Raw genomic sequence first — 17,516 nt, 5'->3', positions numbered from 1 at the left:
TCTCGATTTTCTATCTATCTGAATAGTCCTTTCCTCTCCTGGGAGATGTTGGTATCCACAGAGATAAGCTTTTTTTCCCCACAAAGATAATGTTCTAAAGTCTCTTATCTTTGTTATCATTGTTATTGTACAGAATAGGAACAGAAGATAATCTTTATATAATATTTTAAGGTTTGGGGAGAGTTTTACATATGTTTACTCATGTGAACATTATATTTTCTGCCTTGATGATCTCATTAATTTTCAAAAGTTTGCTTTCTGTATACATATGGCTTCCAGATTTCTTTATCTAGTCTTAATCTATTGAATTCCAATACAGTATTACCATCTGCTTGCTAGACATTTTCCCCAGGATATCACTCAACATTTTAAAAAGAAAATTCATTATCTTTTCCCAAACTAATCAATCCTTCATTTCCCTGTTTCTGTTGGTATCACAATCATTCTGGTCACCCATGTGTGCAACTTCTTAGTCACTTTTGTCCCTTTCCTCTACCTCAACACTATATTAATTACTTTTACTTATCCTACTCCCACAACATCTCTTTTATCTTTCCTCTTCTTCCATTTATGTAATCTCTATTCTAATTTATTATCTTATCACTTGTTACCTGAAATCTTGTGATAGCCTTATAGGTTTCTTTGTGTTTCTCATCTCTTTTGTCTTTTATGGAATGACAGCTTTGCTTATATCATGTTCACTAAGAAATATTCCCTGTTGACCGTAGGATAAAATATAAAATCATCAGCTCCCAAATTAAAGACCTACAAAATCTATATGTCATTTATCTTTCCTCTTTCTTTATACCATTCCAGTTAAACTTTTCTTCTACTTACCCATACAAAAATTTCCATTTCTTTGCACAACAGGTCTCCCATGTCTGAAATACACATCCTCACTTCTGTTACATATAATTCCGAGTTTTATTCAATGTACTTCTCAGGTGTTTGGGTTTGTACTAATTCCTTTCTTTTCCCCAGTTATTTACATTCTCTCCCTCTCTTTAAAACATTTTGTATTTCTTTATAAATACTTGAACAAATGTTTTATTTGTCCAATTGAATATAAGACCCTTATAATATATGTAAGAATCTTATAGGAAGAGACTTTTGTTTTGTTTTTTTTTTTTCCTTTGAATCTCCAGAAGCTAGTTTAGTGATTTGCATGGTATAATGGATAAATGTTTGTTGAATAGACTTGAACTGAATTGCAAGACTGTCAGAGTATGAAGGGGAGAGACTAAATTTTGGTATTTATAAATCTCAATTTAATCTAGCACAGTATTTAATGTTATAATAATTCAATGAAGTTTTAGGTGATTTTGAAAAGCCAGATAATATAAAAATATCACATATTATGTTTATCATTAAGATTTGTAACATTTGATAACTGCTCACTTATTATTCATATGTTCCATCTAAAAGCATAGTGTGAATGTATCTTGCTTAAATTAGGAAAAAAAATTTAAAAGCTTATAAATTACTTGAATCTCAATATTTATGCTCTATAGATTATCGACACAATGGAAGAGACCTTCAGAGTTCAACATTGTCAGTGCCAGAACAAGTGATGTCATCAAATCATTGTTCACAGTCTGGGTCCCCTCACCGAGTAGATAGTATAGGAAGAACTAGGTCATGGTCACCTAGTGTCCCTCCTCCACAAAGGTAAGTAATATTATATATTTTATAATTCTACTGTTATGAAATGAAATTAAGATATAAATTCTGTGGTAGCTGATTTCATATTATGCTATAAAACATAACAAAAGAAGATAGCTATTTGAAGGAAAAAAAGAACTCTTTAAATAGAACCCAAACTAGTTCATACTCTTAAGAAATCTGTTAACATCATGAGGGTTAGGTTCAGAGCCAGTAAATTAAAAACATTGCAGGTGGATACAATGATCACTTTCAGAAGTGTTCTGAATCTACTAAAAATAGTACTAAAAAATTAAAAGGCAAATGATAGAAACCAGGACAGATAGAATAAATTAGGATAAATGAAAAACAACTTATCAGCATTTAGTTAATTGGAGTAAAAAATACTTCATGGAAATAGTACTATATTATAGAAGAATTAATAGAGCGATTTCTTGGGAATGGGGTGGGGGGGGAGCCAAGATGGTGGAGTATAGAAACACTGGCTTAAGTTTTCCCAAATTTCCTCTTCAAACAATTTTGCTAATGCTTAAAACTGAATTCTGAAGTTTCAAGAACCAACAAAAAGTTCAATTGAGACATGTTTGTAACCCCTTAAAATATAGGAAGTTGGAAAGAGGTATTTGTGACACAGGAAAAGAGGTTGGCTTGAAGTACATGTGAATGAAGCACCACTGGTGAAATTACATGGTAGTGACAGAAGCAATGATAGCTTTGGAAACTCAAAACAGAGAGAGTAAAGGGACCTGACAATTGGTCAGAAAGAGATTTTGAGATACCTTTTTGTTAGTACTGAGTACAAGACCAAATTCTGGCCATTCATTGCCTATATCCACCGAGTCATAGATTCAGGGCAAAGAGGGGCATTTTTTGGCCAAAAGTGAATGAAACCTGGAGAGGAAGTGTCACTTTCAGCTCCAAGGGTTCAGGAATGCTGAGGAACAGTGTAATTTCTGATCCAAAGGGAGGAGAGCTACTGAGATGCAGTATTAATTGCAGTCCCAAGTGATCTGGGAACCTTTTAGATTAAGGATTAACTAGTGTGCTGATTCAGAGACCAGTGACCATTCTTCTCTCCAGATCAGACTACCTTGAAAGCCCCTAAAACTTCTAAAACCCAAAAATTAGCCCTGAAAACAATGTTTAAAAACTTGGAACTTGAAAAAGAGTTCTTCCTCTCTTTAAACTAGGAGGAGAGTCCAACATTAAAAAATAGGTTGGGAAAAATGAGCAAACAACCCCCACAACAACAAAAAGATCTTGACCATAAAAAGCTGCTGTGGTGACAAGGTAGATCAAAACACATATTCAGAAGACAATGAAGTCAAAACAGCTACAATCAAAGCCTCAAAGAATAATGTGAATTTGACACAAGGTCACCAGAAAATCAATGGAAGAGCTAAATTTTTTTTAACATTAAGTAAGAATAGTTGAAAAATTATGGAAAAGAAATGAAAGCAAAGAAAATTATTAAAAGACAATAGCTTGGTAAAATGAGCATAAAATACTGAAAAAACAATAACACCATAATGAACAAATTTTGCCAAATGAAAAAAGAGGTTTAAAAAAAACTAATTGAAGAAAATAATTCTTTAAAAATTAAAACAGAATAAGCCAAGTAGAAGCTATTAACTCCATCAAACATCAAAAAGTAACCAAAAATATCAAAAAATGAAAAATAGAAGAAAATGCAAAATGCCCCTTTGATCAAAGCAAATGACCTGGAAGATAGATCAAGGAGAGAGAATTTTTTAAAATATTAATTGAATTGTAACAGTATTATTTGTTAGGTTCTTACTAAGTGCTAAATCGGTACTTGACAATTCTCTAGTTCCGGCCTTTACTGGGAGTTTTGCTTGTGAATTCCTGGGGAAGAGCTTGCATGCTTAGGAGGAGCAAGTTCATTGGTTGAAGTAATTTTTCCCAGAAGCCCTTGCATTATCCCACGCCCATTCTCTGGAGGATAAAAGAGGGAAGTCACTACTCTGGACCAGAGTTAACGGCAACTGTCTGGACACAACGGTTCTCTATAGGAAGAAGAATCTGTCCGAGAGATTTGAGTTGACACAGCAGATCTCCCTCCCAGAGAGCGATCTGCAGCTTCTGGAGACAACAACACTTTACAGAGTATTATATCAAAGAAAGGACAGCTGTTCTGGTCTTTAAATTAACATGATTTCAAACATATGGCTTTGTCCTGAGATAGTATTATTCCTTTAATATGTGATTTTACTTTTCTTTCTGAAAACTTGTTTCTAAAAGTAGCATTCGATTTTACCATTTAATCAAATAATTAATTTCTAGTCAATTCTGAATCAAATTTTAAACTACCATCAAATACAACTATAAAAATGAAATTGATGTACTTTGTCACCTGGATTCCTGCTAATTCATATTCATCTTGTGTTGAATGTGATTTCTAAAATTTAATGTGATCCAGAAATGTGATTTTCTGCACTTGTTGTTACATCACTATTATCACATCATCACAACAAATTACTACTGGCTTAGAAAATGTCACCTCTTTGCAAAGAAATGTCCATTATCTTCATAGTGTCTACAAGACCAGTCCTCAACACTTTATCCTAATACTCAATATCTTCCTTTCCCCACCTCTTATCCTACTCTTCAATTTGTTCCCTTTTACTATTCCATGTCAACTATCTTCTAATAAGCCATGTCTGACCACTACTTCTTTGAAAGCCATGATCAAAGAAAGGACCTACACACCATATTTTATGAAGTAATCAAGGAAAACTGTCCTTAATATCCAAGTATCCTGATCACCACTTGAAAGAGATATCAAAATGAAAATTCCTAGCAATAGTAGAGCCAAATTCCAGAGCTCTCAGGTCAAAGAGAAAATACTTCAAGATACCAAAAACCATTCAAATATCATGGAGCCACAGTTGAAATCATATAGTATTTAGCAGTTTCAACATTAAAATAATAGAGGGCTTGGAATTTGACATTCAGGAAAGCAAAAAGAGATAGAATTACAACCAAGAATAATCTGACCAGCATAACTGAGTATAATCCTTCTATGGAAAAAATAAACGTATTTAATAAAATAGAGGACTTTCAAGAATTCGAGACGAAAACCTCAGAGCTGAATAGAAAATTTTACTTTCAAATATAAGACATAAGAGAAGTATGAAAAGATGAACATAGATAAAGGAATCATAAAGGGTTCAATAATGTTAAACTGTGCACCTTGCTATATGGGAGGATAATTCTTTTATCTTCTAAGATCTTTATAATTAATAAGGCAGCCAGAAGGATTCTTACATAGAAAGAGGGCCTGGGAATGAGTTAATTTTGTTGAGATGAAGTAGCAAAAAATAGGTGAGAAAGAGGTATAACTTGGAAGAAGGGGGAAGGGAGAGGAAGAATGAGCAAAAATTATCTCACATAAAAGACGTGTAGAAAAGAGCCTTTACAATAGAAGGGGAAATGGTAGTGGAGGGAATGCTTGTACCTCACATTTAAATTGGTTCAAAAAATGAAAATACATTTACCAAGAGTAATGAATAAAACTAGCAACAAGGCAAATTAAATATTGTGTGTAAAAATTTTTTCTGAACATTTAAAAATATTTTAAATGTTCAGACTGCCCTAGTAGATAGTTATCCTTAACTTGAAATAGTTGCCATGCAAAAAAAGATAGATTCCCTGTCATTTACTATGAAATAAGTCATTGTCAGTGATTGTCAAGGGTATCAGGAGTTAATTAGTTGTGTTTGAATTTTTATTTTAATAGTTTAGACTTTTTTCTTTTTTATAGAAATTAAGTTTAAGAATGAAGAAATTGGGGCTGCTTACAAATTTAAGGATAATCATATAGGAATTTGGTATCAGCCTCTTATATTCCATCAATTCTGCTTTATGTTTTAATCTGTAGGTTAAAAATGGAGGTAAAATAGTGCTTAAATATGGATGGAAGGTAGCATAGGAGGCTTGTAGAACTTGGATCTCATTTTCTTAGTAGGATCATTTTAGCTTTGAATGGCTTTTAGGTGCACAAAATGTATTGTATTCATATGAGCTATAATTGTCATTTTATTTATGATTATGGGTAGTTTTCCCAACACCTATCTGTCTTCTGATTTTAGTTCCTTTGGCAGTCAATTATTTTTTTGTTGGTGCAGGTGTCATATTTAATAGGAATATGAGGGGACAATTTTCATAAAATACAACAGTCTCAAAGTTATTTTTTATTGGAAAGGGGTGATAATTGGATAGGTCTTTTCCTCTCTATATAAGAACTTGAGATTAAAAAGGGATGGTGGCAGAATAAAGGAAGTTTTTTTTGGATAGGAATTCTGAGAAGTTCTCATGATCTTTCCTTTGATATAGTGATCATTCCAGTTTTCATCTTTGACAGTAGACAAGAGCTTATAAGGAGAATCTGCCATTAGCTATAAGAAGTTCTTGTTTCTTTACATTTGCATTTCTAAGATTCCTTCTTAGGTTATTTTTAAGAAATTCTTTTGATGAAGAAGAATGGGATCTCTTGGCAAAGTCATACTCATCAATGCGAGTTCAATTACTATGGGTAAAAGATAAAAGGCCTCATTAAAAGAAAAGAAATATATAAGCATGCTAAAAATGGTGGATAGCAGCTTCAAGTTCCAATGGTACAGATTTAGTTTTTATTGTTTTTTAGGCTTGCTTAGAGTGTGCAGTCAATTGGTAACATTCTGTGAAAATCTAGTATAGCTAAGTAACACCCTTTAAATGTGACTGAGAGGTATAAAAAGTGAGAATCATTCAAGGGAGAAAGGGGGACTTCTGGGTAAATTTTTGCCCTGTAACTGGTAGGATTTGTTATCAGAATAAGACATTCTTGGAGTAAAAGACAAGGGGAAATAACTAAATAATTTTATTCAAAAATTTATTCACAAATAAGTAAATTATCTCACAATAAACAATTGTGAAAGAAATCCTTTTAGACAACTCCAGGGTTGAGGTAATAATTCAGACAAAATTGTAACAGTTTCTCTAATCCAAGGACAACATATAGTTGCTACAACGTTTTATTTATATATGTATGTTTATGCATATATATGTATACATTCAGATAAATATGAATATAAATATTGATATAGTTTATTGCATAATATTTCTCTCATTTTCCATTATTAGGCTACTTGGCCACTGAAAGATTTTTACATTTTTAGACATTCAAGATGTTGAGAAATGTTATTCCTATTCTCCCACTTTTTTTTCTGAACCGCTGAGTGGCAGGAAGTTACTAAAGGGACAAACCACCCCCTAAAAAACTTTTATCTGGCACGTTAGTCTATCCTCTTCAATGGAAATGACTCATTGGAGCAATCCTCTGAGAACAGATAACTTAGGCTTCTTTAGTGAGGCAGGCTGCAGATGAAAACTTTTACTCTCAAAGAACTGAAGAGGCAGCTGTTGCCATTACCCAGTTACCAGTATGCGGTAGTAATTTTGGAACATGTTAGACATAACACAAGGCATTGTGTTGCAATGGGTTCTCTTAATAACATCTTCTTACTAGAGGCCATTAAAATATGCATCTACTCAAGATCATGACATAATTTGATTAAATAAAAGTATAATTTGATTTTTAATTTAAAAATTAAAATATTGATTGCTTAATAACCACTGATTATTAGGTTGGATCAATTAAGCCATAATGTGTGAAAATGACTTGGAGATAGCCACTGATATACAAGTAAATATTTTGAAAGGTAGAATCAGTCAATAAACATTTATTAAATACCTAGCATATGCCATTGGCTAAAGTAATAGAAAGAAAGGTAAAAAAAGTCCATGGTCTTTTGGAGCTCACAGTTTTAATAGAGGAGACAACATGTAAATATCTCTAAACAAATATATATATATATACATATATATATGAACATACACACATGACTATGTATGTATATGTGTATACAGGCATACTTCATTTTAGTGTATTTTGAAGGTATTGCATTTTTTACAAATTGAAGGTTTGTGATAGCTTGAGTAAGTTTATTAGTAGCATTTTTCTAAAAGCATGTGCTTATATCATATCTCTGTCACATTTTGGAAATTCTCTCAACATTTTAAACTTTTTCATTATTATTATATCTGTTATGATGATTAGCAACACAATAATTATATGATTTTTCCAGAGAGTGAAATCATCCACATGGTGAATACAAAGCGTTATTGTTATGCCAAACTCAAGGCACAGCTTGCTTGCTGAGACATAGTTCTGGAAAATTGGGTGTATTCTAATATCATGACATTTGCCTCTTTTGGTCAAAGGGAGGGGGAGGGTCTGAAAAAAAACCCTTTGCTCTTCTGGCCAATAAAGGAGAAGCAAGTATAAGCTAAAATGCCATGAGAACCCAATTAGGCCAAGGCCAGATGTTGAGTTGAAGAGATATTGTCAAAGTATTGTTGGCTTGCAAATAGAAAAGAAGGGAGGAAGGGCAAAAATGTAGAGGAAGAAAATATGAACTCGTGCTTGAATCAGGGCCATGGTAACTGTACACATAACATAAGGGAAGAGGACAGGATACTCAGCCCTTTTCCAGAATCTTGGGACAGCTGTTTCATTCCCTGCTTCTGGGTCCATATTAGATGAATCTTGAGGGGGTTCTGCTGACTACATGAAAGCAGGGGCTTTCTTCAGATGATCCAGGAGCCCATACCCACAATTTTGACAACTGTGGAAGTAGTCAGAATGATATGGTAGGGGCCCTTAGAAGACATATGGATTGAAAATTGTGAGAAAACTCTATCAATCTTTGATTTATGGATGTTGGTCAGCATAACATAAGTTGATTAAGAGTCTCTAAACAACACAAAGAGAGGGTCTAGTTTCCCAGTCACATAGGGTTAGGCTCAAACAATGCAATAATGTTTTGATTAATGAAAATAAAAGTCAAGATATTAGGAGACACCCAATTTTCCAGAGGTTGCACAGCATGCAAACTGTGCCCTGAGCTTGGCATGACAACAATGCTTTGTGCTCACCCTCTGGATGATCTTACCCTCTGGCAAAAATTATATAATTGTTGAATTGCTTTGATCATCACCAGGTGTTCTCTGAACTTGAACAAGCATTGGACAAGTACCCATATTCTGGTCATGAAATTCTGCTATGAACCAAAATTGTTACATTTTTGCTGTTAATCCTCATTATAAGGATTTCAGCTCACTGAGCAATTATAGATATAAGTATTGGGATCTCCCCACACTAAAGTGGGTCCCCCCTAGTAGGAACAGTGTCCTGGCTCACATATCCTTGTCTTCCAGCCATTTCTTTCACTTTGAAATTAAACTTCTCTTTGATTTCTACCTGCCCTGTCTTTAGCCTGCACTGCTTGGCTCTGGCTGCCTATAGGTTTGAGGCTGGTTCCATCCAATTTACAAGATAATCAAGTCAAATCAGCAAGTATTTATTAAGTACATACTGGATATCAAATGAAGCAGCTAGGTGGCTCAGCAGAGAGAGAGGTGGGCTTGTGGTTAGGGAGACTCAATTTCTTGAGTTCAAATTGTATTAAGCTGGGCAGGCACTTAACCCTGTTTGTCTCATTTCCTCACCTGTAAAATAGATTGGAGAAGGAATTGGTAAACCACTCAAGTATCTTTGCTAAGAAAATCTCCAATGGGGTTACAGAGATGAAGACAACTGAACTGACGAAACATCAGCAAATGTGTCAGCCATTGTGCTAAGCAGTGGATTATGTAGAATAGCAAGAAAAAAAAATTAAACAAAAAAGAAAAATAGTCCCTGTTTACAAGGAACATACATTGTAATGGAGGAGAAAAAAATGCAAACAAATATGTCCAAATAGGATATGTACAGGATAAATTGGAAATAATCTCATAAAAAACACATTAATATTAGGGAGGAATGGGACAGTACAGAAGGTAAGACTTTGGCAGACATTTGAAAGTTCACAGGAAACAAAAGATATAAATAAGAAGAGAGAATATTTTAGGTGTAAGGAATAGCCACTGAAAATGCTTGAAGACAACATGTTTGTGCAAGAAACTGCAAAGAAACTTATCTTTCTAGATTGCTGACATGGAGGATAGGTAGTCTAAAAAAGCTTGGAAAGTTAGGAAGGAGCCAGGTAATAAAGGACTCTGAAAATCAAATTGAGGATTTTATTTTTATTATAGAAATAATAGGAACAATTATAATTTCTTGAGTAGAGAGTCATAATTGGACTTTAGCAAAATTAGTTAGTTGAGTGCAATATAGACTGGAGAGGGAAAGATGTGAGACATAGAATCAACAGCTGACTGCTGTACTAGTCTACAGATGAGGTGATGTGGGACTACATGTGAATATTGAAAATATCAGAGGAGATAGGAGGCATATTGGAGAGATGCTGCAAAAGGTCAAGTTTCCAAGCCCTGGCCACTAGCTGGATATGGAGGGTGAGAAATTGTGAAAAGTTGAGGTTAACTTCCTAGTTTAGGTGGGTGTTAATACTCTTTTTTATCTTGAGTCTTTTTAATTCTCCTTTCTGTTGACAAAAAAGTTGGGATATTGGGTTTTATTTTGACATTTGGCATGAAATAGCATTAAATATTATCAGCACACACCATTGGCAGTAATGAAAAGTTTTCCAATCTTATTTCTCTTCTTTAAAAAATTACAAAAGATGATCAAAATGGCCAAAATATGGTATGATTATATCTTTTACTTAAATCTTCATTATATATTTTCTTCTGTCTTCACAATTTATTTTCTTTTTTATTAATTAATTAAATTAATTTTTACAAAAAAATTTTATGTATAGGTAATTTTCCAGCATTGACAATTGCAAAACCTTTTGTTTCAACTTTTCCCCTCCTTCCCCTTGCCCCTTCCCCCAGAGGCCAGGTTGAACAATACATGTTAAATATGTTAAAGTATAAGTTAAATACAATATATGTATACATGTCCAAACAGTTATTTTGCTGTACAAAAAGAATCGGACTTTGAAACAGTGTACAATTGGCCTGTGAAGGAAATCAAAAATGTAGACAGACAAAAATATAGGGATTGGGAATTCTAGTTAGTGGTTCATAGTCAACTCCCAGAGTTCTTTCGCTGAGTGTAGCTGGTTCAGTTCACTACTACTCTGTTGGAACTGATTTGGTTCATCTCATTGGTGGAGAGGGCCTCGTCCATCAGAATTGATCATCATATAGTATTGTTGTTGAAGTGTATAATGATCTCCTGGTTCTGCTCATTTCACTCAGCATCAGTTCATGTAAGTCTCTCCAGGCCTTTCTGAAATCATCCTGTTGGTCATTTCTTACAGAACAATAATATTCCATAATATCCATATAGGTGGTAGTACTCTTAACAGTAACAGGAAGTTAAAAAAAAAAAAGATGATATCAGGGAAAAGGTAATGAGTTTAATTTCAGACATGATTTCAGACATTTTTAGATGTATATAGATGTATGTAGAATTTCTAGGTTAAATATATAGTTAATTATGCGAGACTAGAAATTAATAGAGACATTAGAGCTGGAGAAATAGATCTGAGAATCATCTGCATAGTGTGATAATTAAAAGCACATAGGTAATTACATCAAATGTCAGGTTACAGAGTATAAACATTATTCTTTAAGTCATATTTACTGAAGAAATGTGAACAAAAGAGTGATACATAACTCTAAAGCTCCAACAAATATAATACTTTGTTTATAATGTGTTTTCTTCATAGTAGTTCTGTTTGGATAATGAATGTAGGAATTATTATGTCCATTTTATAGATTAAAAAAACTTAGAAAAATAAATTACTTTCCCAAAACCACATTTTTGACATAATCCCTTTTGGAACTATATAGACTTTTTCATAAGCACTTTCTTATTTCCCTCATTTCATAGTCAAAAATTAGTCCCTGCTCTCAAGGATCTTGGAGTCTCATAGAACTGTGACCTATTATTTGCAACCCACTATCTTAAGCACTGTGTAAGAGGAAAAAAGTAATAATACAAACACTTGAGGCATGAACTATCTCAATCAATTAATAAAATATCTTTTAATTTAAAATGTTATAAAAATGTGAACTATTATTATTATTCAAGTAAGAGTGCTAGGTCCCTCTAACTACCTTCTCTCCCATTTTATTTAGAATAAGTCTCCACAATCACAAATATTCTGAATTTATAGAATATTCTAATCTTTGAAAAACTTAGAAACCACACATCATGAGAAGCAGTAGGGTTACTTCTCTTCTATAAAAATAAAAGGGAGCAGATAGATAAATAGAGAAATGCATATAATCTATAGTTTCTTCATCTATCTGAATGTAATAATACTAACAATTATAATAATAATTATATTGATGTAGAGCCTCACATATGTTATTTATTTTCCCTAAAATTCCTAAAGATTGGTACTGTTATCCTCATTTCATTGATCAGAAAACTGAATCTGAAAGCAGTTAAGTGATTTGCCCAATGTTACATACTTAGAAAAGTGTCTGAGACAGTTTTTAAACTCAGGACTTTCTAACTCTAATTCCACTACTTTTCCCATCATGTCACTTGACTATTCAACCTAGACAGTAAGTATTTTTTATCCATTTTGGTATGCTTGTGTGCATGTGTGTGTTTGTGTATATATGTATGTATGTATGTATGCATGTTAGCCAAAATCTTTTGAATGATTATAGGTCTTATCCAAGAAGCTTGACAGTCTCCCAAAGCTTATATGACCACTATTTCATCATTTACAAAAAGGGAACTTCTGAAAGACTTACCATCTATAGATAATCCTTTTGCAACTTAAAATGTGTTTGTTCAAAATAGGGAACTTTTTGGTGAACATATATTTGTGTTTTTGCTGCACCTAATGTTCATAACCATAAATATATGATCTATTGTGTACTAAAAATTATGGAAGCCTATTTGTTCCTTTATATTTACCTTATCAAGGATGCGCATTATACACATATAAATTATTCTCATAAATATGTCATGTTGTTGATAAAGTAGATATCCAGATTATAGTTGTCAATGTTCTCTTGGTTACTTTTTTGTTATTGATAATGTTTGACTGGCATTAGCTCCTTCAAAACCTTGTGAATTGATCTCTCAACTTCTCCTTAATTGTATTACCTCCAGGACTGATCATTTGTTAGAAACCCTTGATTTAATACATGTTTTAATGTCTTTCTTTCCTTTTTATTACATTTCTATAATTGAGATAAACATGCACAAGAGGTAATTTAAGCTGCTTCCATAAGCTAAAACACTAATAAGTTAAATGAGGTAACCTGATAAATAAATAAAGAACAATCTTTAATTCATAATTTGTTCACTTAATACTTTTCTCCACCAGCTCCCATTCTCTGGCAAGGTTGGACTGATGAGCTTATTTTTCTCTTTCTGACTTCCTTCCTTTTGGTGATAGATTGTCTTAACCTCTCCCACTTTGGGAAATTTACTTTTCAAAAACATTAGTTCTCACCTCAATTGAGTTTAAAGAGAAAAAAGTGCTGCCGTTAATATTCCATTGTTCTTTTTCTCAAGCCTGATATAGCTCTCCTCATATAGCTTTATACTCTTCTTCAAATTATTCTATTCAAACTTCCTGTTCTTGGCTGAGAGCTATTGTAATACAGCCTGTTGCTTTCCCAGGAATATCACTTTTATACTTGGGAGTATTGACAAATATTAGTGGTTGCTGTTACAAAATACTGCAGTGAGAACAAAAACAAAGTAAACTGGCATAGACTATAGCAGCAGCAAGAAAATTGCTGAATGAAATGAAACCCACACTCTTTTTAAGCAGCAATCTAAAACTCAAAGAATGCATCATCTGCAATAGGAATATGCTAAAAGCTTTGCCTGCAAATATAAGTAAAGCAACACTCCACTTTCTCTGCTGTTATTTAATATAAAGCTAGAAATTTTTGCAGTAGCAATAAGACAAGAGAAAGGAATTCAAGGCACAAAGGTAAAAAGGAGAGTGAATTATCCATTTTTGCTGATTAGATGATGATTTGCTTAGAAAATTGTTGAAAATCTGCAAAGATGTTGAAACAATTGACTTCAGCAAAGTTGGCAAACTACAAAATAAACCCACAAAAATCAGTAACAATTTTATATAATAGAAGAACATTTAAAGGGACAGCAATTGAAAGGGAAACTGTTCAAAATAACACAAAATGTATAAAATATTTTGGAACCTACCAAGGCACACAGATTTTTTTTATTATCAGTCCATTTGCAAAGTACTTCTCAATTAAGTAAAGAGGAACATAAGTATTGGAAGAATACTTAGTGTTCATGACTGACCTGATATAATAAAAAAGAGAGCAAAGTTAATTTACAGGTTTAATTCTAGGCTAGAAAAACTATCAAAGAGATATTGTAAAGTCCTTGTATTTAACTCAAATAGAAATGGTTGAGATTGGGAGATACAGGAGTATCCCTCTGATCTGCATCTGCACTTAGAGAACCACATATTAATATTACATATGTTCTGTTTTATTTTTATCTATTTCTGTTAAATATTGCTCAATTACATTTTAATGTGGTTCTTACTAGTGAACTTTTTCACATTTGACATCTATGCTTCACAAAATAAAGTAAAATAACAATAAAATTCACTTCAGTAAAAATATTTAGGTGCCAAGAAAACCAGTGAAAAAAAAGATTGTAATTATACTAGAATAGGTTTTTAATATTTCAAATCCATATTGTAAAGAAAAACCATCAACATCTTTTGGTATTAGTTTAAAAATAGAGAAGTGAATTAATGTAGACTAGAAAATGGACTAAAAACAATGCAAGGTTAACTAAGTGTTCTATAAATCTCAAAACATAAATTAATTTGGAAAAAACCTCCATATATTTTTTAAAGAAGGAAATTATTTTATTTTATTAGGTCTTTTATAATTGGTTCTTTGTGTATATATTTCTCCTGAATATTATATTTTAAGTTTTCCTTTAAGTTCAGCTGTTTTGTCACAAATATCTGAAAGTCTTTTTTTCATTTAAAATTTTACCGTTTTGCTCAATGAAATATAGTTCTACTCATTTATGGTCATTCAATGTAGAAGCTCATAGATCTTATATAATCATTGTAGCATCTCTATGTTTAAACTTTTTTCTTCTTGTTTGCAATATTTTATGTTTAACCTGAAAGCTCCCTATTTTGTAAATATTTGTGAAAAAATTGCAGAGCTTTGGCTTAAACCAACATTTTACATATTTAAAAAATATTCAAAATGGTTACATAAACTTAAAATTCTATCATTCATAGGAAAACTATGCCACAAAAAAACCATAAAATTAGAACAGGCAAATCATATCTTTCACAGTCATGGGTATGAAATATATTCTTATTCATCAATGAATAGACACATTTGCAAAAGATAGTAGATAATTTTTATTACATGAAATTTAAAAACTTCTACACAAACAAAATAAACGCATCTATAATAAGGCCGGATGTGGAATGGAAAAAAAATCTTGGTATTGATTTTCTCAGATTAGGATTTTAGGGTTTTAATATCTAAGGGTTATAGGCCAATAACATATACATATATATATATATATGTATATATCTTGATAAACAAGTATAATCAAAATACTATTTCCTACAAAGAAGGGAGAACTTCCTCTTTACCAGATAAGTAAAACTACTAGTTTCCTAGGTAATAAACATTTATTTAAGCACATATATTATGTTCCAAGAACCACCACCAATTCCACCCTGATGGAGACAGCCCACAATGGTGAATCCTAAACCTTGTAGAATATCAATGTCCTTCAGAACAGATAAGAAGGGGAAAAAAAGAATAGTAATGTCCCCCAGAACAGGTAAGGAAGGCAAAACAAACCAGAGAAAAAAACCCCTTCATTAAGTGCCTTCTAAATGCCAGATACTGTGCTAAGATATTTCATTTAATTGTCACAACAGCTCTGGAAGGTAAGTGCTATTATTTCCACATTTTACAAATGAGGTAACCGTGGTAGATAGTCTATGAGCGTTAGTCAGTCACACAGCTAGTAAGTATCTCCACTTATCTTCACAACAACCTGGAGGTCAAGTGTTGCTACTACCCCGATTTATAGATGAAGATTGATTCTAAGAATGGTTAAGTAACTTATCCAGGATCACACAGCGAGCAATCATCAGGCTGGATTTGAACCCATTTCTTAATGATTCTCAGTCAGTGCTCGGGCCCCACTTTGTTCATAGAGCTCCTTTGCTTCTGAGACTTGGCTGCTGAAAGTCCTTTGGACAAAAGATGGAAGGTATTGATCTTTTAAGAAGTTTACAATTATTATCTCATTTGATTCAAGGAGACAGGTATTGTTATTGTTCCCATTCCAAAGTTGAGAAAAGAGAGGCAAATGGAAGTTAAGTGACTTGCCCAGTGTCATGCAGCCAGTAAGTGTCAGGCTGGAACTGAACTCAGGGTCTTCTTGATTCCAGACCCATCCCTCTATTCATGGTGCTATCCAAGTGTCAATCAAACAAATCCTGTAAAGGAACCATTCCCACCAACTACCAGCCTAACTGGTGCAGCAAGGCATGCTGAGGGAGAGATAGAAGCTGTCATATGCCAAACAAGTCAAATCACAACTATTGTCTTGACCACTATCTCCTTTCAGACCTTAATGGACACAGCTCAGGACCCAGATCCCAAAAATCTTGGGGGTAGTAATGCTTCCAGGTCAGTGCCCTCACCCATTTTCCTGAACAGTAATCCCTGTGGAGATGTAGCCTAACAATTGGTCCTGCACACGATACAGCTATATCTATTGTAGAATCAGAAAAGAAATTTCAGTAAAAGCCTTGCCACTATCAAATATTTCAATATCAGAACCAAAATGATTTTATCAATGTAAATAACATTTAAAAAGAAATATAACCATCTACTTTGCCTCTGTGTCCTAAGACCCTGGGACTTTTTCTCTGACTTGTAGCTGAAACCTTATGCATTTTTGTCTCTTCTTTAAGAATGTGAGTTCCTTATGAAGAGGGACAATATTACTTTTCTATTTGTATGGCAGTGGTTAGCACATAGCAAATGCTGATGAAATACATTATTTATTAATTTTCCAAGACATAGAGGTCAAAGGATATTAACTATTTTCTAGAGAAAAATTGCACATTTAGCAACCATATAAAAGAATGATTCCACTAATAAGAAGATAAAGACAAATTACAACTATCTAAATTTCACATTACACCCAAAACATTGACAAACATGAACAAAGATGGTAATAGTTTATGTTGGAGGGGTTATGGGAAAATGACATGTTCAGTTATGAAACGATACAACCTTTTCAAAAGCAATTTGGAAATTAACATGTGTATACCCATTAACCCAGAGATCCCAATAGTAGGCATCACTTCTGGCATATTTCTCAAGGATGACCTTAATCAGTAATTCCCCACATTTAACAATAGATCTGTTGAATAATATATACCACAACAAATATGGTATTATTTTTGTCATAGTAAATAACTGGAAATGAAAGAGAGGCTTTTAATTCAGGAATGGCTAAACAAATTTTGGTATGTGAAGTCATGAAATATTACTGTGCTCTAAGAAATAATGAATAAGATGAATACAAAAATCATGGAAAGAGTTATGTGAACAGAGCTAATAAAACACTACACACAATGATTCCAATAATGTAAATTGAAAGAATAACTTCAAAATAATAAAAAATGAATGTTGCAAAATTACAAAGGAAAAACGGTTACGAAGAAGAAATATGAAAGACATATCTTCTGACTCCTTTGCCAAGGTAGTTAGTCTGCTGGTATGAACACTGAATATGTTTTCAGACTTTATAGAGGTACAGATCAGTTTAATTTATTCTCTCTCTCTTTTTGGGAGGGAAA

The 17,516-nt window shown here is 32.9% G+C and overlaps 1 protein-coding gene across 47 annotated transcripts in view; it reads left to right on the top strand.

The window, feature by feature from the left end:
* The window catches only part of RIMS2 (regulating synaptic membrane exocytosis 2), a 780,681-nt gene that overhangs the window by 464,094 nt on the left and 299,071 nt on the right, over nt 1-17,516 (top strand). For all 47 annotated transcript variants that reach the window (XM_074267248.1, XM_074267268.1, XM_074267279.1 and 44 more), the window contains one exon: nt 1,512-1,668. In XM_074267248.1, the coding sequence (XP_074123349.1) occupies nt 1,512-1,668 (157 nt within the window). The remainder of the gene's footprint in view (nt 1-1,511; nt 1,669-17,516) is intronic.

The sequence above is a fragment of the Sminthopsis crassicaudata genome, chromosome 1 (assembly GCF_048593235.1).
Source record: "Sminthopsis crassicaudata isolate SCR6 chromosome 1, ASM4859323v1, whole genome shotgun sequence".
NCBI classification, from domain to species: Eukaryota; Metazoa; Chordata; class Mammalia; order Dasyuromorphia; family Dasyuridae; genus Sminthopsis; species Sminthopsis crassicaudata.
This window is presented reverse-complemented; position numbering and strand designations above follow the sequence as displayed.